At 42.5% G+C, this 25,185-nt stretch overlaps 1 protein-coding gene across 1 annotated transcript in view; it reads left to right on the top strand.

Moving 5' to 3' along the window:
• Window positions 1–242: 242 nt before the first annotated feature.
• The window catches only part of IGSF10 (immunoglobulin superfamily member 10), a 191,702-nt gene continuing 166,759 nt past the window's right edge, over window positions 243–25,185 (top strand). The window contains exons 1-2 of the mRNA XM_078667431.1: window positions 243–840; window positions 4,065–4,333. Coding sequence (XP_078523557.1) covers window positions 4,122–4,333 — 212 coding nt within the window. The 5' untranslated portion in view covers window positions 243–840; window positions 4,065–4,121. The remainder of the gene's footprint in view (window positions 841–4,064; window positions 4,334–25,185) is intronic.

The raw sequence follows: 25,185 nt of genomic DNA, 5'->3' as shown, positions 1-25,185 counted from the left end.
AAATGCATTCAAAACGTGTGCATTAAAACACGGAAACCCCGTCTGGAAAGTTAAGCTCCCCATTTCGTGAAATATATGACCCTGCCAGAGTAGAGTGTCCCGCGGCCAATGGGAGAGCGTCAGCCTCGGCCAATCCCGACGTGTCTGCATCTGTGTCTGGAAAGAGTTTCTGCGAAGGAAAATGTGTGGTACCTTTCTGCAGAGAGGCGGCTTGTGGAGGGGAACACGACAGATGCTGAGTGTTAGTGCACGGGGAACAGACGAGAAACACAAGATCCTACTGGAAAGCGCTGACAATGACAAGAGAAACGCGGTGACGGTGACACGGCAGAGAAAGTCACTACTTTGTGTTCTGTTCACTGGAGAAGGAGATATATATGTATAAACTAAAAAGCCTGTAAGCAGGAGAGAGATTGGAAAATCCCGAGGGGAACGCAGGAATGCTCTTGCAGATGACGGAGGAAGATAAGGGTGTTTAACATTAAAGACAGAAGTGGTGTTTGCTTAAAAAAAAGACAATTTGCCAGGAGCAGAAGAACTTGTAACTTCCCACAGGAGGAGAGCTCCGAGTAAAAAGTCACATGTTTTTTATGCACTTTTTTGCTTCAAAGAAGTGGACTTGGGTGCATGCGAGCTCTGGAAACGCTCACATTCTCGAAGCTGGAATGGTGCAAACTTTGAGCATTTAAAAGTTCATACCTATGCGGTGACCATTGGATTTAAATCATTGCTGTCTTCGCCGGCCCAACAAGCCTCCGCTTGGGAGTTTGTGCTTCGTTTTTTTTGGTTTTTTTTACAGTTTGCGGCCAGTTGAAAGTGCGAGAGACTCAGCTTAGAAAGGTAGGTTCAGACCGTTTATGAGCTCACCTGTATTGTGCTGTTGCAATTTCTCTCCCCTCTCTGGGAAATGCTGCCCGTTTGGAAAGTTTATGTTTTGTCGAAAAAAACAGCTAAAGGGGTATTTTTACTGAAATATGATATTAATTTGCATTTCATCGCACAGGTCTGTGTTAAAACAATTAACACTGTCCTGGACGGGTGCAGGATAGCAACATATAATGTAGGGCTTTGCACCCTCAGATTCCCGTCTAGCGCCTGAAATGAAGTATGTTACCTTCTAGCACAAGGACTGTGCATAGCCCTAACATCATCTCCACTAATGGAGAGAAGGTGTAAATAGAAGTGGAGGACCAAAACACACACGTGTTCCAGTTCCAAGCTGTGACAGCTCGTCCAGTCCATGTTTTTGCTTTGCATTCTGGGACTTGGTGTTCTAGTTGTATGCACTACTTAATTTGTAAAATAATAAGTGCCAGCACCCTGACTAGGAGGCCACTGCAAGTTGCACCACCCATCGCCCTTGTCATCTCTGTCAAAACAACTACTAACCATCTCTCTCGCCTTTAAGTGGCACAGTTCAGATTATTCCAGGTTGCCATAGCTAAGGGAATAGCTGGGGAGGCAGGTATTAGTATTTTTTAATGTATATTGTATTCATAAACAACATTTAAGTGTGGGTGCCGAGCACCGGAAACCAATTAAGTGCTGGTGCTGAGCACGGGAAACCACCGGCTCAAATTAAGCACCGGTTTTAAGATGGAAAAGCAGAGCTATAAAACCCAGGTTACAGAAAAAAACCTGAACAAGATTAATTTATGCATGGGTCTGGGAACCATGTGAGCTCCGTCATGTGAGCTACGACATGCTTGAGGTAAATGTAAAAATGTAAATTGATACTTGTATAGCGCACTACTCACCCGCAAGGGTCTCAAGGCGCTTGTACGAATACCGCTGTGGAACCCATCCTGGCTGTCCCTGTGAGGTGTCCACTCCTGGGCACCCCCAAGGTGGAGGCCAGGCATCCTTAGCGTTGTGGGGGCCGTTGTGGAGATTAAGCAAGCTATTGCCCAGAGTTGCAGAGTGGGACTCCATGATTGGAATAGGCACCGAGGCGAGAATTATCAGGTCTGTGGAATTTTGAGCCCAAGACCCGCCGAGGCGGGGAATTGAACCCTGGTCCCGGGCTAGATTGACATGGCCTCATTCATAAAGGTAATCTACACTTTTTTAGTAAATTTCACTTTTGAGTACGTTTGCCACTTTCTGGCTATACACAAAATCCAAGTGTAAATTGCACTTTTGGAATAAACTTACACTCGCATTTTGTGAATAGCCAAAAAGTAGCAAACTTACTCAAAAGTATAAATTACTCAAATGTGTATAGCCCCCTCCAGGCTCTTCAGTTTGATGGAGACATGTAAGGTACACTTTTGGAGTAAATATACACTCTGCTTTTGTGAACAGCTAAAAAGTAGTAAACTTACTCAAAAGTGTAAATTATACAAAAGTGTAAATTGCCTTAGTGAATCAGGCCCAGAACCTTCTGCAGGGAGAGAGACGTTACCTAGAATCTGCAAGCCAGCGAAAATAAAACTGGAAGGCAAAGAGTGTTTACTGGGAACACAGAAGTCAAGGTGATTGACGTGTCTAAGATTTACACTCATGTGAGACACCATTCGGGGAATTTCTTCAGTAAATACGTCTGGGTGTCTTTGTGGCTTAACTGGAGACTTTGTGGGAGCTAAAGTGGTTCGCAAATGTAAATTGCACAGGGCAAGTTTTGGAATGTATGAAAGTCACAAGTGCCAGACACTTCTGTTACTAACTCTGTGCCAGAGAATAAGTACCACAGACTAGCACTGTATGTGAGATAAAGACCGCGGCATGCAGCTCTCTCCAGCAGGTGGCGTCTGTCTCATACTTAGAACAATTCCCACGAGATCAATCCGAATTCTGCGGTGTCTTCAATTCCATCCACTTGAGGCCTTTCCAGTCAAACATGCCAAGAAGTATCAACGCTCTCTTCCACATCTCCCACCCTGCAGAACACACTGTAATTATCTGGCATTAGAAAAGCTGACGTGTTCCCTGGCAAACGAATCTCGCTCACATGAAAATATTCGTGAATTGTTCGAAAGCTTTAGAGCTAGCTGTTTTATTGCAAGGCTCGTGTTAATTCTCTGGAAAGACATCTGAATGGAATATATGATTATACCACGATTTCAATTACCACGCATGGCTTTACCACGCGAATATTACATCGCAAGTGGCTTTACCACGCTGGTATTTACAACGTAGGATTTTACTACGCCTAGAAACGTCTTACCTGCACGTCTTTCTCTACGAGCCCTTACTTCCATCCTCCATTGAAACAAGCGTCAAAACACGTATACCAAAATAAAAAAAGGACTGCTTTTTTGACGTACACGGCACGTCTTTGGGGGAGGCTCTTTCTTTTTTCTTTTAAAATTATGTTCGTATTTTTTTTAAAGTAAACTGCTTGTTATTTTTGGGGGGGGAGACCCCCCCAGCCCCCCTCTGCCCCCCGCTTGTTATTTTTGGGGGGGGAGACCCCCCCCAGCCCCCCTCTGCCCCCCAAGCCCACGCAGAACGACTCGAAGGAATACCACGTCTCCCCCCCAGCCCGTGGTAAAGACGTCGTGGAAGGCACCCTGCGTGGAAGGCACCCTGCGTGGTAAGTGTCACGTGGTAAACGTTAGTAGTGGTAATGCCTTCGTGGTAAAAGATGTTTCCCATCTGAATGCAATTGTTTACCATCAACTAAACACTGACACAATCTGCGTAGTCTGACCCGTGCCGTGGTGTGCATCTCTTTTCTGAGTACAAATCTTTCATTTTATGACATATTCGATTGTAGATCTTCATAGTAGAGGAACCACCCTTACTCCCCTCCACCTACCCCCCCCCCAAAAAAAAAAAAAACGAAAAAAAACGAGTAACTCTGTGGTATACAGAAAAAAAAGAAGCACGTGTTATTATTATTTTTTTTTTCTTATTGGCAATAATCGAATGAGAAAAGTTTCTAATTGTGCCACTCCTGGTACTACTGTTTTACAAAAGTAGGCAAAAGAGGAAGGAAACTGAGACAAAGTCCAGTGAGAAAAAGCAGATTGGGGAATGTTAGGACTTTCCTGTGGTTTGGGTATGTGTATTGATGTCCTAATAGCTACTGGCTGTACCTGATTGTAGATTCTCTTGCCTAGGGACCAGGATTTGGAACAGTTCCAGTGTGAGATGCTGTGACTAGAAAGTGGGCAAGGATGGCAATGCCAGGCAGCAGGAGCCGGAGCCACCTGGCCCGGTTCATCGCTGGTAGCAGCTTCCTGTTGCTTCTTCTTCTTCTTCCTAGTCCTTCCGGGGCATGCCCTAAGCCATGTGCCTGCTACGTGCCCACAGAGGTACACTGCACCTTCAGGTATCTCACAGCCATCCCCCGCCACCTCGCCTCCAACGTGGAACGCATCAACCTGGGGTAGGTACATGCTACATTACCAACCTTAGCGTGCCTGTTCCTACAGTCAACTCTATATGTATGTGTGAGTATCATGTGTGATGCATGTTCATTCCGGAAATGGTGTCCATAGTGGAAGAGATTGTGTTACTGGAGGTGCTGCAACGTTTGTGCTTAGAAGAATGAAGCAAAAAAGGTTTTGCCAGAAAAAAATAATGATGTGAACAGAGTGGCATGACACACCAAGAGGAATACAGTAAACACAAGGGGGCTGGTTCAAAAATGCTTCTTCCAGGTGTTTACTCTAGAAGAGTCTCAAAACTCTAAGAGGCGTAAGAAAATTATTCTACATGTGACAGTTGTACATAACATAGCCATAATTGATGGACATGTACCTTCTGATAGTATGTAAACAAAGGAAGAATCTGGGGATAGTTTGAAAAGTAGCAAATGGCAAGCAAGGCACATGTGGTGCTCTGTAACAATGTTGTAACTCTAGGTACTCTCAAAGTATCAGCATTGCACTATACTCTCCTGAGCACCTCACTCACGCAAACAGGCGTGGCGTAAAGTGTATCAAAAGAAGAGAAATAGCATTTGCCAAAATGCAGGTGGAAACTTCATTGGTGATGGTCTGGTGAGATTGGATGGAGCTAAAGGTTGGGGAGGGCCACATCGGTGGGCTGGACTCATCAGGTTTACAGACGTAAAAACACCCATGGCCTATGGGGTGTATACCACGCCAGGTAAGTACAAGTCTACCAGTCTATCAGGTCTGGAATCACGAGAACCGGTAACTACAGGCCAGAAAACACTGGACTCGGCTTAACTGGGTACTGATCCACACGTGCTGAAACCGAATTTAGGAGCAGCAGGCAGAGGAGCAGTCAAGCCCCCTCCTACTCCCTTCAGCACCAGAAGGGAAATAATAACTGTCCCCCAATATTGACTCATGGCCCCCAATATTGTATAGATTTAATGGGACACATGGATCAATATCAATCCAAACAAAGTCCACTGAAGTCCTTCAATTTTCCTTATTTCTTCTTTTATTTGTCTTTTCCAAAATGTTCTTAAAATTCCAGAAGCCCAATGTTACAGCCAATGCGTTTCGTCCACAAAGTGGACTTCTTCAGGGCATTAGATTTTACTCAGTAAATGACTTAAGTATTCCAAGGGAGAACTGCTCCAACTCCATATAATAAATTAATTCCAGAAAAGAATCCTCAGTCGAAGTTTCCCGAACTACCAAACATACACCCAAATCTTATCTCCAAGGATGGGTCAGATCCATAATAGGTCAGATCCATAATTCCACATTAATCCGTGACCTACAGCTGCAGCAAGCAAAATTCCTCACCAGATCAAAACATAAAGCTGGAGATAAAGTTTGGGGGTATGAATTTTAAGAACAATTTAGAGATATAAGAATAAATATGACACAAGTTGTTTCGTTTGATATTGATCCATTTAGGTTGCACCACTATATCTATACATTTTGTGCTCTGTTTTAGAGAAGTTCCTATGAGCGGCTGGGACTAATAGAGTGTGCACCATATATAGACAGATTTGTGAGGATATGTGTAATACAAGAGGGGAGTGCAACTAACATTACCTGCCTCTTGCTTTTCTGTTCGTTGGAAGACCCCAGTATTGCCCTGCTCTATTCTAAACATCCGGGTTTACTGTTGTGGGGAAGATACCTTAATTACTCACTTCAAGACTGCATTAATAGATCCACGGTTTCATCATATATGCCTTCTTTGGCATCAAGGCACCTATATGCAACAGTAAGAGACCACAAGTATTTAATTGTCGCCCTGTTCAAGCCAGGAAAACCAGCAAATGTGAGAACTGTATCAACTGCTGTCTCTCCTAAATTGTGACGCAAAAGGGTTGGCCAAATTAATCATCTCAACCTCTTACTTCTGGACCTGGTTCTTCCGGGTCAGTCTGTGTTCATTCAAGGCCATTTGACTGTCCACAATCTGCTCACCCTCTTTGCTCTCATGATCTTCATGGAGTCGCAGTATTCCTTGATGCCTCTCAAACATTTGATTTGCTGCAATGGAATTACCTCTTCTCCATACGGAGCAGAATGGGTCTGAGTCTAGCGCATATATTCAGAGACTGGATTAGACAACTTTACTCATTCCCCCTCTGAGAGAATCAATTTAAATGGTCAATTGTGGCTCCCTGTCTACCAATCCAGAGGTACGAGACAGGGATGTTCCCTACCTTCGATTTCATTTGCTTTGGCCCTGGAGACGCAGGTGGCAAAGGTCCACCAATATAGCCAAGTATATGCAAATCGCTATTCCAGTAGACACATTTTCATACACAGACAATATGGCCGTATATTTGAAAGACCCTAAAGAATGCCTGAATAGAGTTCTTAGAGAATACATAAGGTTTGGGTCTATGTCAAGAATTGTCATTAATTGGAGGAAATCATTAATTTTCTCTCTAACTGAGAGCGCCATCAAATACACATCAGAATTCCCACTGGAGTGGTGCAGTGACTCTGTCAAGTACCTTGGCACTTGGATAAATATGAATATGAATGCTGAAATAGGCCCTGAAAGAAAATTATGATGAGGTACTGCATAACATGACCGAGCAGGTCTCCTGATGGGTAACTCTCTCCCTGTAACTGGCTAGAAGAATAGGGATCACAGAGATGGTATTGGTCTCAAACCACTTTGCCTGTTTATTAACTGCTCATTACCATTAGGCAACACCCCCACCATTAGGATGGTGGGGGTGGTGTGGGTCCTATTGAACTACAATGATGAAACACGTCACCTAGGGGCAACCCTGGTGGGTGAGGGGTCTCTAGAAAAAAAAGTCTTTTTTCTAGATGAGGGATTACAACAAATTCGTGCTGTATCCTATCTAATTCCCTAAGGGCAGGTTTTCTTTGATTTACTCGATTTTTGTCTAACTCCCTAAATGAGCAACCTTTAAAGAGGTTGGTTTTTGTAAAATTTGTTTGAAAAACGTATTATATGTATGTATGTATTTGCATACTTATATAGCGCTGTACTGTCACCCAGAGGGTATCCTGACGCTTTGACTCAGCCAGCTGAACCACCGAATTAACATTTCACTTATCAGTGAAATTGTAAAATAATGAAACTTCTTTGTAGTACCTACACAAAATCATCAATTTGGATCTTACACCTTGAACAAGCCTTGATAGTGGAAAACTTCCATAAGCCTATGAGGTTGGCACTGCGGGTGCTGTAAAATGCGAAGGACATACATGTAGCACTAGTTCATGGTTCATTTCTGAGCATTATGCACCTAGACCTTTGAAGCAACAGGTATTTTTTAAGATTACTTATTTAAAGTTAGAAGAATACTTTAAAATGTTATAAACGGTTTTAGCCTGACAGGATATCACTGCAGCTTGGACCGCTGTGCTTCAGTGCTACTTTCTGTTCCTGCTGTTGTGAGATGCTTTCCATCCCTGGTGCTAGGAATTTAAAACTTCATATGTGAATGGTGTAAAGAAACACTGTCTTCCAAATTGGGAATTTGGCACTTATGCTATCTGTGCTTATTGTGTGCAGCTTCACTGCAGGCTGAACTAAAGTCAAGCATGCCACCTGATGTTTGCCAGCTATGTGACGTGTTAGATGTAGAACACAACCAGTTGGAAGCTGATTAACTGTCTCCCACTCCCTCTAGATTGAAAATGATGTCTGAGATTTTTCAAGCAGGCGATAACTCACAAATGTGCACATTTTGTTCTTTTAGAATTTGTTAATATTTTGCAAGGTTTTTTGTCTGTAATTGTCACCCAGGGAAGAGAGGTTTGACCAGAAAATGACTTTGGAAACTGTAGAACTGAGGCATTTCGCTCTTCAAGTCAGTCTCCTGACAGTAGTTCCGAAAATATTGGGTTTCTGATTATGAACTTACATTCCATTTTCAAGCAAGATACCACTATGTACATTCTATGAAATGTAAAATATTTTAATGTGGTTTTGATAAAATTACATGAAAAAATATTTTTCCCCAACGTTAGTCAAAATATGCCATCTATTCAGGCAAAAAGAAACTAGGGAAACACACAATAAGAAGAACTTTCCTACAATCTCTAACTAGCTGATCCCAAGTTAAACAAATTTCGAGGCATATCAGCAAGGGGCCAGTATAGAATTATCGCCGCTTTAGCGTCCGTTTTCGGGTGAAAAGCGGCGATAATTCTATTGCACTATCAGCAAAGACACGCTAGTGCGTGTTCTCATGCCTCAGCGCCCTTTCCCTTAACGGCCAGCTGTGCATCTCTAATGATATGCAAAGTGGGCGTTCCACACCAGAATAAGGTGGGAAATGTTGCTAACCGACATTTCTCCTCTTATTAATCTGCACACTAACCTGCACAGCGATAAGAAAAGTAGTGCTAAACGCGCTTATTGCTACTTTCCTTACTCCTGGTTTCAATCTGACTTAGCCATTCTATCCAATGGAAGGTGGATATTATGGCTAAGTCTGCCCTGCTCTATCATCAAGCTATCGCCTATCACTGTGCGATTATCGGTGGATTTCGAGCGATAATCGTATATTTAGCAGCTACCGCTTGGATTTTTATCGCTTTGGAGATAAGCGTCGCTGATAGCGTGCTATCTCAGCGATAAAATCCAGCGATAGCCGGCGATAATTATCCTCGTGCTGGGCGCGATTTGCGATAATTATCGCCGGCTGTTGCTGATATGCCCCATATATTGCTTCCCACAGGACAGAATGCACGAGTGAACGGCTTTGCATTTCAAAAGGACCCTGCTAGGAGCATCTTATTTAGCAATTAGTCATCCTGAAATTCTATGATCCACCCCATTGCTGTTCATGCTGGAGTCAGATATATTCAGATCTAAAATTGTATGTTCAATCAATGCTACCAAGCAAAGAATTTACATTGAAGAGAGTGTCACACTACACACCAACCTCTAGAGATATGTCTCTGTAGAGGAGGGATTTGCACCATCTAAATCGATCACTACTACTCACTGACAGTGTCCCCTTTCAATCTTCCTTTACCCCACCTTCAAGCAGAACCTACTTTTGTTGAAGGAGAGGACATGTAAGGTAACCATTGCTAGGGCTGGAATCTAATTATTCGCTGTGCAGCCAGCTGCAGAGCAGTCAGCACAAATCACCCTTCTGCTATGCTACCAGTATTATGCTTACAGTAATGACTAGAGTCTACAAATCCAGAGGGAGAGGGGGTCAGGGGAACAGAAAATTTAGAAGGGGAGGAGGGACAATCATCCCATATTTTAACATTTTGGTAAAATGCTCAACCATTAAACCGGTGTAAATCTACTGTGTACGTTTATACACTTTTGAGTAACTCTAATTAGCACTTTTATCTATTCACTATTTACAAGTGTAAAGTTAGTGAAATGCATGCATGTCTCCCCCAGTGAAACAGCGGATTGAGCCCGATTTCGAGTGTAAAGACATTACAGCCAAAGAGGAGGAGGAGTAATTCCAGCACCACGCATGCCCATCACTGACACTGCAACCCTCTCTCATAGAAAATAATGAAGACAGGGATTTAAAATAGAACTATAGGAAATAATGTTACATTAAAATAATGTAGTCTGACTTTTTTAAAAATATACATAAATGAATAGAATGTTAAACATATATATTTGAAAAGAAAATGTAATGACAAAATAGTTAAATAACTTTTTTAATTAAAACAAATTAAAACATTAAAAAAAAGATTTTCAGTTAATTCTCTGCATACTATTTTCAGATATCATATACTTACTATGTAAATTCAAACATTTTACTTTAGGTGGGATCTTTTTCATATAAATCTTTAAAAATACATTTTAATTTACTTTGCTATATTTATAAATAATTAAGTATTCAAGAAATAAGTTAATAATTCAAAGTACTTATTTTTCAGAAGTATAAATTAGAAAAACAATCCCTGCTAAAGTAAAAAACATATTAACAATATTAAAAGTAATGTACATTATTCATTAAATACAATGTAATTATGTTTAATTAAAAATAATGTACATTTTTAAACATTTTTTTTATAAAATATGGAAAAGTTATATATAGACTTGAATATTTTAACATCAAATTAAATGTATGCATATGTGTAACAAGTTTAAATAATTTTATTTAACATTATTTCCCACAAGGTTTTATTTCAAGGCCCTCCCTCAATTGCTATCTATTGGAGGTGTAGGAAGCTGGCTTTCTGTATAGTGTACTAAAATTAAGTACTCTGTGCAGAGAGTGCAGTGGATCCCCAAAAGGAAGGCAGAGGTAAAAGCAGATAATTCTAATGCTCTTTTTGTGGTAGTGTGGGTGAGCAGTTTGGCTTATCAGAGGGTAGTGATAAGTATTTTATTATATTCCCAGAGGCAATAAATGACACACACTCAAGGAGGAATCTGAGACCAACTTATACAATAATTTGGATTTTTATGTAATTTTGAAGACCAAGAACACAGTTCTAAGGGAAGTACTTTCGGAGTTAAGATTTTTCAAATTTCGGAAAATATATCTCTTTTGTGTGCAATTACGCACCGTTAGAAACAATAGGGAAAAAGCAGAAAATGCATATAAAACCAGGCAATGCTAGCATGTAGTTCACCTTCTTAATATAGGTCAATGTCGAGACCAGGTCCAGTTTTCCAGCAGGAGAAGTTCGGGAGTGTCATGGATCAGACGGGAGAAGAATGCTGACGGTCTTTAATGCTCATGTGGAAAGACCAAGGGGGTTACTTGAAAACACACTTCACAGGAGGACTTACAGGTAAGTACAGTGGGTCTCTATGGAGGAAGGAGGTCACAAGGGCTTGGGACAACAGGAGCACAGTTGGTTGGTCAGTGCCACGGCCAGTGGGGCCAGGTGCAGGAAGAACAGGTCAGCCAGGTGTTGTGCGTCTTAAGGTCCTTGCAGTCAGAAGCAGGCAACTTGGAGAGGCGATCTTGGATTCGCTGGGCCACTCAGGAATTGGGTCTTAGGTGTTTTGTCATCCTATGATAGGTGCTTGTTTTCTGGTGCTTTGGGAGCCTGGTGTGTACTCTTCTTCTTGTGTTTGCCATTGGGAGTCCAGTACCCTGGGTATTGGTGCACTGTGTATATGGTAGGTCCTGGTGACTCCAAACTTGGTATGGAGACAGATCTGACCCTCCAGAGCTGTTGTGCCTTTTCTTGCTTTGGTGCTGCATCGAGGCCATTGAGGAGCAGCAAGCTGACAAACCGTACTTCATGGGATCGGTGCCTGTGGGGTGCAGGGAAGTCATACCTTCACTCGAAGGGAGCGTCTCGGCAATTTTTTGTTTGAAGGCTGGAGGGGCTCCAGGATTCTTGGAGTCTTTTCAGGTTCAGCGTGACATAGCAGGCAGCGATTGTTGAGTCCTTGAGGCAGAAGGCAGAGTTTGGCACTATTTTCTTCTGTAGCAAGTCTTCTTTGTCCCAGTCTTCTCTTGTCCATTGAATCTGATGTTCTCGTCTCAGGGTGCCACCTAAATACTGAATTTTGGGGTGTTACAAGGGGAAACAGAAAGTAGCCAATTGACTACTTTCTTTAAGGATGTCTACACCCTCTAGTGGCCACCTCCTGTGGCAAAGGACACTAGGCTAGCCCTGATAGTTTTTTTCTCCACTATCTCATAATGGTGGATTTTCAGGAGAGGGTTTAACATCGCCTAACCCGCCCTTGGGGTAGTGTTGGTTAAATAGGGACACTCCGCCTAATCTAATACATTTTCCTGCCTTTCCTCCCACCAAAGTGGAGCAGGAAAGGAGGCTTAGCTTCCCTGACTATATGCAGTTTTCTGGCTTGGATTTCAAAGGCAGCATTGCCTTTGAAGCTTTCTGCCTAGGAAGGCCATCCTGTCCTGGAGGAGGTGCGAAGCACCTCTGCCCAGAGCAGGCTTTGTCTCTGTCCTCTGAGGGGGCTGGTTCTCACCCGTGAGGCAGAATCATGTCTGGTGGTGGCATACTGGTGAAAACAAGTCAGGGACCAAACCAGTGCTTAGTAGATTTTCAAGAGACTCTCTAAAAGGATCTCCTGTGTGAATTTATCAATAATTCCAACACTGGCATCAGTGAGGATTTTATAAGACAAGATGTTTGGTACCAAACAACTTAGAAATAAGTGAAGCTCTCATAACGCTAGGAAACTCATTTTGCAAGTATCCAGGCCATGTACTCCTTATGGCTTCCTTGTACACTTATAATATCTCAGAATAGACTGGACATAATAGAGACATATCTGCTCATGCTGACAGGCCATCACATAGGATATACTCCGCCCGGCCTTAGAGGTAAAGGCCTGCAGTAGCGGTACCTTCACTAGACATTTTGCAGTGTAAGGGTGGAATGGACACAAGGCTGTATGAAAGAATGCTCAAGCCTCATCAGGCTCCTCAAGCGCCAGGTTGCGCAGCTGAGTGAATCATCAAACATAATCAATTTTCTTCTTTCTCTTGAAACTTTTAATCTGATTTTTAATCCATTAGTATTCCAATTCCATCCATGCTTTATTTATTTATGAGTTTTTATAGCGCTAGAATCACTCCGCCAGGAGTATCTCTGCGCTTTATGCCCAGTAAATTCGCAACTACACAATGGAAGATGATTAGATTTCGTTTTTGAACAGAATGGTTTTTAACTGTTTACGGAAGGTTAGGTGATCTTTACATAACCTTAGGGCCAACGGGAGCTTATTCCACAACTTGGGGCCCATAGTTGACAGGGCTCTGCCTCCGTGTCTAACTTTTTTAATATGTGGAACCACAAGGAGAAAATTATTGCTAGATCTGAGAGATCGTGAGGGAACATATGGTCTAAATTTCCTTTCCAGGTAGGTGGGTCCTAGTCCATTCAAGCATTTGTGGATTAAGCAACATATCTTAAATTTTGCCCTTTGTCTGACAGTAAGCCAGTGTAGTTGTTCAAAGAGGGGTTTGGATGCCGTTCTTGGGGGGGCATTCAGGACAAGGCGAGCCGCCGTGTTCTGAACAACTTGTAATTTGTCTAATAGCCCCTCGTTGACAGAAAATAACAACCCGTTACAATAATCAATCCGGCTCAGGACGAGTGCCTGAACCAGGGTCTTTCTTGCTGAGTTGGGCAAGAGTGGGCAGATTTTTCGCAGTAAACCAATAATATGGAAGCATATCCCTGAAATATAGCTGACATGCTGTTTTAAGGACAGGTCGTGGTCAAGTCGAATTCCAAGATTCTTCACGACCTGTTTAGGTTCAGGGACTGCTCCCAGCTCGGTTGGCCACCAATCAGGAGTCCAAAGTATCTTAGCTTCCCCAAATAGCATGATCTCCGTCTTGCTGACGTTACACTGGAGATAGTTACTGGACATCCAATTAGCTACTTCCTTCATGCCAGATACAAAGGAGTTCCTAACCTCAGCGGAAAGAGTTTTAAAAGGAAACAGGAGCTGTGTGTCATCAGCGTAAGATACGGGAACAAACCCGTATCTACGCAGCACTCCTGCCAGGGGTGCCACATAGATGTTAAAGAGCGTTGGGCTCAAGCATGAGCCCTGTGGCACCCCTTTAGAAATCTCTATTTCCGCCGAGCGAAATGCACCCATGGTGACTGTCTGGGTGCGATCTGTTAGGAAACTCCTTATCCAGTCAAGGGCTTTGTTCTTCAGGCCAGCGTTCGACAACCGTTGAGTCAAGATGGAATGTGACACGGTGTCGAACGCTGCCGAAAGATCTAATAGAACAAGAATAACAGAGAGCCCCTTGTCCTGGTAGGTGTGGAGGTCATCGGTAACATATAGCAAGGTGGATTCAGTACTATATCTGGGGCGAAATCCTGATTGGGACTCATCAAGGGCTTGCACTTTTTCGATGTAAACAGACAGGTGTTTGTTGACATGTTTTTCTATAACTTTCCCCAAGAAGGGTAGCAGAGAAATAGGTCTTAAATTACTCAAGTCAGACCAAGGTATGGTGTTATTTTTCCTAGTAGGTCTGACGAGTGCTCGCTTCCAGTCCTTGGGGACCGTACCCGAGGTGAGTGATAGGTTTACCAATTCTGTAACCAGTGGGCTTAAATGTTCTTCCAGAATAGGCATTAGTTTAGCAGGAATAGAATCCTCTGGACTTCCACTCTTAATCCGTTTTAAAAGGGTAGAGGTTTCCAAACATGAGATAAGGGGAAAACTGTCCAGGGATTGTGTGTCCACAATAGGATTCATGGAATCAGAAGAAGATGTCTCCTTGATGGATATGGACTGATTTGTACATAAAATCTTATCATAAATTCTGTCAATTTTACTAGTAAAATAGCAGGAAACTTCGTCACACAATTTTTGCGATGAAGTGTCCGGGGCTTCACATGCTGTCGGTTTAGCCAGTGACTGCACTATCTGAAAAAGAACTCTAGGAGAGCTCCCAGCCTCCTGTATTTGGTTGGCTATATGTGCTTTCCGTGCACCCCGTATTGCTTTGTGATAAGAAGATAGAGCAGCCCAGTATCTTTCTTTATCCTCAAGGAGATGGGAAGTTCTCCATTTTTTCTCCAGTTTCCTGGCTCCTTGTTTAAGCGTACGTAAATGGTCAGAAAACCAGATTTCATGCTTTTTTGCTGGCCTAGGTTTAAAAGACTTTAGTGGGGCAATTGTGTCAATAGTTGTCTTTATTTCACCTCCGAATTTCGTGAGAGCTACTTCAATATCGTCCGAAGGCCGAAAGACAGGAGGATTAAAATTTTCTATAAAAGTAGACTTAGTGACTTTATGCCACTGTCTACGAGTGCAAGGCAGAGTGTTGGGGTGTGGTAGACTGGGCTCTCGACGGGGTGTAGTAAACTCCACGATAAAATGGTCAGTCCAGCTCACCTGGGTAGCGGGAGGGCATAACATCGCCTGAACATTGGAAAAAACTAAATCCAATGTGTGGCCAGCCTGGTGGGTAGGACCACTGTTTTTCAGCAGTAAGCCTAAAGTAGATAAGTCGGTTATTAGAGATTGGGCGTCACAACAGTCCATTTTCTCACCATGGACATTAAAGTCTCCAACTAGCGTGAACTCATCGTTATCAACAATATATGGGGCAATTAGCTCAACTAGATTATTAGAAAATTGTTTATATGGGCCCGGTGGTCTATAAACTAAGGCGCCTTTGTAGTTCTCTTTAGAGGTTGATTGTATTTTATAAATCAAGATTTCCATGTCAGGGGAACTAAGTTCCTCTAAAATCGTGGCTCTTAACTCCTCCTTATACACCACAGCAATGCCACCGCCAGTTTTCAAAGGGCGGTCCAGTCTCAAGATTTTATAATTGTCTGGTATAGCAAGAGTGATAGCAGGCATGCAGTGTGGCTTGAGCCATGTTTCTGTGAGAAAACACAGCTCAGGTTGATTGGAAACAATCATGTCCCAAACCTCCGCGGTATGTTTGGAGAGGGACCTGATGTTACACAACAGATGCTTTCTTCCTGGCACGATGGTATCTATAATTAGAGGTGGTGAAGATATCATCGTGTTGTGACTCAGAGTGCAGCGGGTCGTTGCCTGATCACAAGAGAATTGGGTATGGCAGTGACGACATGAAAAGGGGCCTTCAACCTCAAACTGGGCCATACAGCTAGCAACAGGAGAATATGGGGCCATTAAGCAGCGCAGTACCTTAGAAGTGTATGTGACTATCGTTGCCGCAGGGACATGGAGAGAAGCAGCCGGGCCTGCCATAGCCCTTAGCCCGGTCTAGCGCGGACGAGCGCAGACGGGCAGGTCTTGGGCTTGTCTTCGGCGCGTCAGAAGGCGCCCCCCTGCGCGCAACCGCTGCGCGCCAGTACCGACGAGTGGCTAAGTAGCCCCTGGTGCAGCAAGGCTAGAGCGCTAACCGCTCGAATCTAGGGCGGGAACCAGGAAGTGTGTGACTCAGGCTCGTACCTGCCCCGCCCTCCGCTCAACGGTATTGGATACCGAGTCGGAACGGGGCGGGCAGGATGTAACACAGAGCAGCTGAGTATTCAATATTCTGGAGCCCTGTTAGCGCTGAGGGACAGCGTTTGACAGCGTTTGATCTCAGATAGTAAAGCACTACAATTATCAGTCAATTATAGTACAATTACACTACAATAATAAAAGTCGATTTTGTGAATCAAATCATTAAAATACAATTTTAAAATGATCAGTTGCTGCTTAGCTTTATCGTTTTCTCTTCCAACCCCAACAGAGTAGGAGTGTGGTCTGTTACCGTTTTACCTGGCAAGAGCGGGGTCGACAGACACTGCCACTGTCCGTCTTACCGCAGGGAGCCTCGCCTCCTCGCCGCCTAAGTAGCCCCTGGTGCAGCAAGGCTAGAGCGCTAACCGCTCGAATCTAGGGCGGGAACCAGGAAGTGTGTGACTCAGGCTCGTACCTGCCCCGCCCTCCGCTCAACGGTATTGGATACCGAGTCGGAACGGGGCGGGCAGGCTGTAACACAGAGCAGCTGAGTATTCAATATTCTGGAGCCCTGTTAGCGCTGAGGGACAGCGTTTGACAGCGTTTGATCTCAGATAGTAAAGCACTACAATTATCAGTCAATTATAGTACAATTACACTACAATAATAAAAGTCGATTTTGTGAATCAAATCATTAAAATACAATTTTAAAATGATCAGTTGCTGCTTAGCTTTATCGTTTTCTCTTCCAACCCCAACAGAGTAGGAGTGTGGTCTGTTACCGTTTTACCTGGCAAGAGCGGGGTCGACAGACACTGCCACTGTCCGTCAAACAAATGTTTAAACAATGTTTCAACAGGTGCCCCTTAGTCTTTCCTCAAAACACACAGCAATTCACTGTTCTTCTATAGCACAGTATAGTAGATGTAACCCAATGCATTTTAGGCAAAAACTGCCCTTCTTCAATGGTAACTATAATGAAGGACATGCCATAAATGTCAACAAGAACAAGCTTAAAAACATCCATAACATCTTGTAATCTAATCTGCATCACAGTCTATTGATCAGTTAGATCACTACTGGCCAACCACGACTATTTGCAAATATTCAAGATGCATAATATAGGCATCCAAACAACCAATAAAAATCAATACCTTGCATCATGTTTATACCAAAAAATAAATACATGTGCTCTCTGCCACAAATGCTCACCATCTATGTGCATAATATACATGACATCACCAATGTGTGCAACCCGTGGTTATGTCCCAACAAAACCTTTCCTTTATATAAACTCAAATGCGTATTAAGAATGTGTTAACCGATAACAGAATGAGCCAGAACCTTCCTATCCCAAATATGTGTTGAAAGTGAACATGCACAAATATAACAAGTGTTTTAAATTAAACCCCATGATGCATTCCTACCACATGATTGGAGAAAAAACAAGGAAAATGTGAACCATAGAAATAAACAAAGCACTGTGCCAAATCTGTACAGACTACCACCATTGGAGTACACTCTACGTTACTTTTTCATGAAACATGAGCTGTGTGCCATGTTGTCTCTTCGAATTTCTCTGCACCAAGACTCACAGCCTGCAGTGGCAGAGTGCATAGACTTGGAGAGGGGTCCCTGGGGTGGCACAACTAGTGCTTCAACCCCAGTGGACCCTCTTCAGTAACCATGCCCTAGGTTCCAGGGGTACCATTTACTGGGAACCTACATGGGTAGTTGAAGTGGCGCCAATCATGGTACAGTGTTTGGGAAAGAGATCTGGCACTGGGAACCTAGTTGGAAGGGATCAAGTGCATTTACAGTTCAAGATCACATCAGGCAAAAAACGGGGGCTAACCATGCAAAAAGAGACACTTTCCTACAGGAGGGTTTCGCAGTACCAGTGGCTGGAGATTTGTGATGCTCCGGCTCTGTACTGAAGTACATTTACAAATGTTCTGGGTCTCTTTTGGCTGCAGTAACTATAGAAGTGTAGTTTCTGAACAGGGATGGGCTTACTTTTTTGTGGGTGGTTGCACGTACCTCACAAAACCGCTCCTTACTCCTCAATTAACCCCTCCCATTTCATAAGTATTCTTCATTTTCTTACCACTCCCCTCTTATACTAAAACACATAGATGCAGGGATAATGAGTGAGACTGAATGAGAATGATTCAGTCTGAGTGAGTCAGAGTGTGATTGAATCAAAGTGAGTGACAGTAAGTGAGTATGAGCGAGTCACAGTGAGATTGAGTGAATCAGAATGAGCTCGATTGAATCTGGGAGAAAAGTGAGTTAAAGGGTGACTAGGTAAAAATGAGTGAGACTGAATGAGAATGAGTGAGTCAGAGTGAAACTGAGTGAACATGAGTGAGTTGCAGTGAGATTGAGTGAGTCAGAATGAAAGAGACACTTATTCTGAATCACTCAACCTCACTGTGACTCACTCATACTCACTCTAGCTTCCAGAGGGTTAAGCACAGATCAATTTGGGGTTTACTTGAGTTTCACCCTGACAGAGATTGTGGTTGCTGCTTGAGTACGAGTTCACCCCACGCAACTAGAAATGCAATTTACAACAGTCAGTAGAAAAATAATATTCCCTATCATATCCTCACTCCTTCGCTACCTCATTCACCTCTTTATCATGGAATTTCTCTTAAGTTCTCTAAAATTGTTGGGCTTTCCTGCTTTTCTACACTCAGATGATGTAAACTATATTTTATGTTGCCATTTATGAATTCATGTGTGTTTTTAGGTCTCGCGCCTAGCGTTGCAGTGCGCAGATTTGCTCGCGCAGCGAGACTTCATGTAGGGGCTTCTGAAAGCTGACCACACAGTCGTGAGTGTGCTTTTGTTTTCCTTGGCTGCAATTGGGTTTTGCGTGTGTCTTTTAAAAAAAGACAGCACGCAATTGGTTGCATGTTCCAGCTTTCTTAAGAAATGTAACCGCCCATGGCCTATTGGTGTCTGTGCAGCAGCGGCATCTGGTTTTAATTATAAAAATGTGTTTATGATTAGCGCACGTTCGCTTTGCTGCCATGCTCCCTCGCCCCCACCCCCGCTCCTCTGTGGTGCACGTGCACCACTGTTTCGATTTCGTGCTTGTTGTAACTGTGCATAATGTTTATTTTCACCCTGCAAGTAATCAGCAAGTTAGAACTCACGGCTCCATTCTATCAAATGCTAGAAATATTTTTTAACAACTTGATAAAGAAACGCCGAGCTCCGGAAGAACGCCGAGTCGTTCGTTGTGTATATAAACACACTGAGGAGCCATCAAAAGAGAGTTTTCAGTTTGCGTTACTAACATTTCTCGCATTCCTAATGCAGATCTAGTTCTACCTTTACAAATCGGACAGACACAAACGCTGCAGATTTAAGCATCCAAATAATATTTAGGGTATTATAAACAAGCTAGAACCCAAGGTGCCACTGAGAGAAAACTGATTTATCAACGCACGTTCCAATGGTAAAAAGGTTAAAACACATTTGCACTCTAAACAATGACTAGTTTGGTACGCCTGATTTGAACAGGATATACTTAGTAGATCTAGTTCTTTTTTATAAATGCTTGGGAATTCTCATGAGAAACATGTAATTGTCCTCAAGGCAAGAGTTGGCCGCTGCCTTCTCAGCGATTGAACATGAGAAAGGGGCCAGAGTGTTTTAGAAATGCTATGAAAATCAGCCTTGGTGGGGCACAGTGTACAACATAATCTGAGGGAGTCTGTTGTGGGTTGGGGGTGCGTGTCACCCCAGGGTGGGGGAGGGGTGTAATGACTGTATTAAGATCTGAGATCTCTTATCTGCCGCTGCGTCGGAGACTGTTCGTGTGCATCACTGCTGCCCCCCCGCATGCCCGTCTGTCAGTGGGGGTGCAGTTCTAGCACGCGGTTTATTTAGCAGGTAACAGCAAACATTTCTATCAGAAATGTTGAACGGTGTGCTGGACTGCAGGGCTTTGTTAACCAGCTATGAGGCGGCAGAGGGCGTTGACAAACATGAGGCAGAAGGTGCGGGCTGCTCGATAGTACCACAAATAAGATTGTGTGGTTTAGCAGGAGTTTGCTTTTAGGGAAGCCAGAATTGTCATAATTGATTATGTGACGGGGTCTGGATGCAGAGGTCATGTAGTGTTCTCTTCACGTGTTCATCCACGTGGATGCTTTTGGGCATCAGTAACATTCACACTCTATAGGTTGCTTACTCTAAGGAGTAGCGCCCAAACTACCTGGGACTCTCCTGTTTCAGACAAGCCTACTAAATCAGCTTTTGTTGTTTTGAATATATGTACACAGTTCTCCATGTGCATTAAAAAGTGCCATGGCCCTTCTCAGTAGGCCAATGCAGCTTAAACCACCCATTGCCTAGGGATTACAAGAACTGACTATTGCATCAAATATTTTGATAATGTGCAAGGTCATCAAAGATCATACTTAATCATTATAAGACTGCAATAAGCTATCAGGATTTAAGAAAAGCACAATTTAAGAGCGGAGCGGCAACAGTGACTTGCAAGTCGTTCCTACACCTGTCAGGAGCCATGGGTGAGTGGCTCATACTGGGCCCAACCCTATTCCATTTAATCATAGTTCTGACCCACACTTCACCAGGACACCTTTAATGCAAGAGTTTGACATGACAAATAAAAGGGAGGGCACAATCAGACCAAAGTGTAGTGATGGAAGACTTTCACATTAATCAACACAATATCTACAGTGTGGCTAACATGAGCAGAACAGACAGGAAAGTTGAGCGATTAAAAAAATAATAATGAACTGTTCTAACTGTAGAGAATGGCAAACACTGAAAATCATGTATGCGAATTGAATATATTTTATAAGATAGTCTGGTTAAATGGGTAGAAAGTAGATCTATAGCTGAACTGTTGGGTGGAAGGGGAGGGTCAATAAGAACAAGCATTTGCAATGCAATAGGTCTCACATTTGTGGGAGTTTCAGCTATTGGCATTGTAAGTGACAATGCCTTATATTTATGTTTTTAAAAACAAAACATAAAAAAAGGCATTGTCATTTACAATGCCAATAGCTCAAACCCACGTAAATGCGAGACCTATTGCATTGCAAATGCTTGTTATTGATTATATTTGTAAATGGCATAATGCAGCTATCAGTCTCCTAAAAGAGCTTTGAAAATGAGGTGTAAGTTATGACAGGAGCAAAGGTGTTTGCTATTTTTCAGGATGTGGCATTACTCCTCTTGGATAGGGTTGATATGATGCACACTTTTAGTAAGACTTGAAAGTTCACTTCTAAACTGGAGTGTAGGGAAGTGGTGGTATGTGTCCTAATTTTTTGACAGACAGGTAAACTATGGTATGTTATCAGAATTGCTCAGTGCACTATATGCCTCCTGGAGGCAGAGGCAGTGGCAAAAATGAGGAGCGTGATGTTGAAGTACAGACAAATGAATAAGGAACTCCTCAGGAGAACATCTTCTAGACAGGCACAATTCTTACTGAATAAGTCTATTTACATTTTTTTAAAGTCAAGATAGTTTCCATGCGCACTGCAGTGACAGTGGACTGACTGGTTGGTCTTTAGTGAATCTTTGATCTATGTAGATTGGGGATCCCCTAATTATAGTTAATCGTGTAATCCAGTATATCTTCACCTGTAGCTACCAAATCAATGTAAAAAAGACTGTTTTAGGAGTAAATGATTTGTCGTAGAAAAGGCAGTAACCCAGGGTCTGCTTGTACGATTAGAAAGTCTAGCTTACCCTGTACAGTTTGTTGTTGCTTGGTGAATTTTGAAAGGTGAGGGCCAGGGAACACCATGTTTTTGTAATTCATATTTGAAATAGGCAGAGGTTTGTTTGAAGAACACTTGACCTGGGTAGATGATCAGGGTAGAATGATTCTTGACAATTTGAGCTGGATATTACAAGTTTAATACATTTTCTGATGCGTGGCCAACTGCTCATTTGTCATTCAATAAGGCTCTCAGGTGGATGTATGACATTACAACGCAAGCTTTTACCATGCAAGCCTTTACAACGCGGTTTTTACAACGCAAACCTTTACAACACATAGCGCTTTGGGGTGCTGGATAGTGAATAGTTTAATTTACTATTCCAACACCAGTCCCCGTGGACACTAGGGAAGGTGTTAGATAGTAAATTAAACTTATTCCCTATCCTAGAGCGCCCCCCAGCGCAATGCGTTGTAAGGGTTTGCGTTGTAAAAGTTGCGTCGTAAAGGCACTGCTTGGTAAAAGTTGCGTTGTAAAGGATGTTTCCCCTCTCAGGTGCATAACTTACAAAGTACACTGGTTCTGGAGCCATAGCAAGCTATATATCTCAGTTTTATATCATTTAATTAAAGACTGTTTCCCTCTCCCATGCCTGTTTGAGGAAACAGAACACTGTCCTAGAGGCTGTGTGCTGTCAGCTTCACTGTTTAGATGCAGCACCAGCTGAGGATCATACTTATGAAAAGGGCTATATCACACTGCCATGAGTAAACCTCGTGAAATGCATGTATTGGTCATTAAAACATTTAAGCAAACTCTGTATATGCCTAACAGAATCACATTTTTGATATACCATCTCAGGATCATAATATTTTTCTAAGATTTTTACTAGTAGTTGTTGAAGATAAAAAGTTGGTGTGCCTCACTGAATAACTGAATACCAACACATTATCCGTTTGTCTTGGTTCGCTGGTGAAAACTGTTTATATGGTCAAGAGACATGTTTGATTGAATTGTACTGCCGTGGTTATTTGCCATTTCGTATCTTCACATAAACCTTGATCAAAACTCAACATTACATTTTGAGAACATATGGTGCTGTTGGATATTATAATGTCATTTATAAATTGTGTTGTGACACTGTTTGACCCAATCAACAAGCTTTTAATGTTCATTGCAATGAACTTCCTATATCCGTAAAAAGTTCTAATGAGAGAGAGGCTTTGGTTCCACCCAAATGCTAATTGTCTGAAGTACAGAGTTTGATTGAGCAGAAGATGGGTCCTTCTGCTGAAAAAGGGTGCCTTCTGTGTGCTTTTTGCCTTCTGAGAAAACGTATGCTCTATACAGGAGGACAGAGTAGGTTATGATGGTAAGCCATTGAAGAAGTATAAAGTCTTGACCTGTTTATTATTATGATAAGTTACAACAAAGAGAGTACGTCTGACTTATCTATATATATATATATATATATATATATATATATATATATATAAAACGAATGTCTGTCTGTCTGTCTGTCTGTCTGTTTGTCCTTTATGCATTACTACACCATTCATCCATTCGCCATGAAACTTTGGGAAATTGTTGAGTACACTTCTGCGAAGGTTTCTGGCATACATTTTTTTAATATCGGCATGCCAGGGCGCTCATAATCTTTCGAATACTGAGGTACGCACCAGACGGAAAAACAACAAATCGTGTATCCACAAGCACTCGAATAAATAAATAGAATTAAAACACCATTCATCTGATTGCCGTGAAACTTTGGGAAGTTGTTGAGTACACTCCCGCGAAGGTTTTTGGCATACATTGTTTTAAAATATCGGCCCTGCAGGGCCCTCATAATCTTTTGAATACTGATGTACGCACAAGACGAAAAAACAAAAAATCGTGTATTCACAAGCACTCAAATAAATAAATAGAATTAAAACAGCATTCATCCGATCGCCAGGAAACTTTGGGAAGTTGTTGAGTACACTCCCGCAAAGGTTTCTGGCATAAAATCTTTTGAAATATCGGACCCCCAGGGCCCTCATAAACTGATGTACGCACCAGATGGAAAAACAAAAAATCGTGTATCCACAAGCACTCGAATAAATAAATAGAATTAAAACGACACTTTGAAATGTTTTCCATATTAAAATGAATACCTTTCAATAAAAATGACATGATGTAAATTGAATGTTATCATAACGAGTTTCTTTGAATTCCCTTTCTTTGGAGATCGCAGCAACGCGCGACAGGTAAGCTAGTTTATTATATAAAGCATGCATTTATAGCATTAGTCTTTTAAGGGTAGATTCTTATTACACGCTGTTAAAGTTTGTAGACAGCTGTTTGGTTACAGGGAATCTCACAGACTTCCATAATAGGCAAGGGTGTTGGTAACTCCCATGACAAAATTTCGAGTTGACGAGTTGGGCTTTGAGATCCTTTGTCAATTTCGCAAGGGTTGTATATTGTTTTGCCGACTGTAATTTGGTACACACTAGAAATGTTATGACTGCTGGCAGAGAGGCTTTGTCTCTGCCTAGATTTTGATTACCATGAGTACAGATTTCGATTTTGTACAAGCTCTGTGCTTCTGGTGAAAAAGAGTGCTTGTATTGAGGTTTTGGCTTTGTTCGAAATCTTATTCTCAATACTGCAGGAATAAGGTGTCTGTGAGAAAATCCAAATCAGCCCCATGGTTCAACGTTGAACTGCGGGAAAAGAAAGCAGAGTGCAAACGCCTAGAGAGAAGATGGAGAGGAAGCTATTCTGAGATAGAGAGGGATCGATATAAAAGGAGCCTGAGAGAATACCACGCTCTCATCCGGAAAGCCCGCAAAGCCTACTACTGCACCAGAATTGAAGGTGCGGATAACTCCATGAAGGAGCTGTTTCTAGTATATAAGGAACTGTCAGATCTCGCCAGGACAGCAGCCCCCATGAATGGATCAGTTAAATCATGTAATCAGGTAGCAGAGTTCTTTGCTAGTAAGGTAGACAAGATCTACTCCGCCTTTCCAGATTCAGCCAGGATGGGTGATGGCAAGACTGAAACCCCCATTATCCAAGCCAAGAACTGCCTTACTGCATTTGTGGTACCCTCTCGAGAAGCTTTATGCCAGATTGTAGGAAGCATTAAATCTGGCTCCCCAGAGACCCAGCACCCCCCAAAATACTTTATGGCAGTATAGAAACTCTTGAGCCCCACATCAGACATTTACTTGAACTCTCCTTCAACTCAGGACATGTACCTAAA

This window comes from Lissotriton helveticus, chromosome 11 (genome assembly GCF_964261635.1).
Source record: "Lissotriton helveticus chromosome 11, aLisHel1.1, whole genome shotgun sequence".
NCBI classification, from domain to species: domain Eukaryota; kingdom Metazoa; phylum Chordata; class Amphibia; order Caudata; family Salamandridae; genus Lissotriton; species Lissotriton helveticus.
Note: the sequence above shows the minus strand (reverse complement) of the source record. Positions and strands in the feature narration are given on the sequence as shown.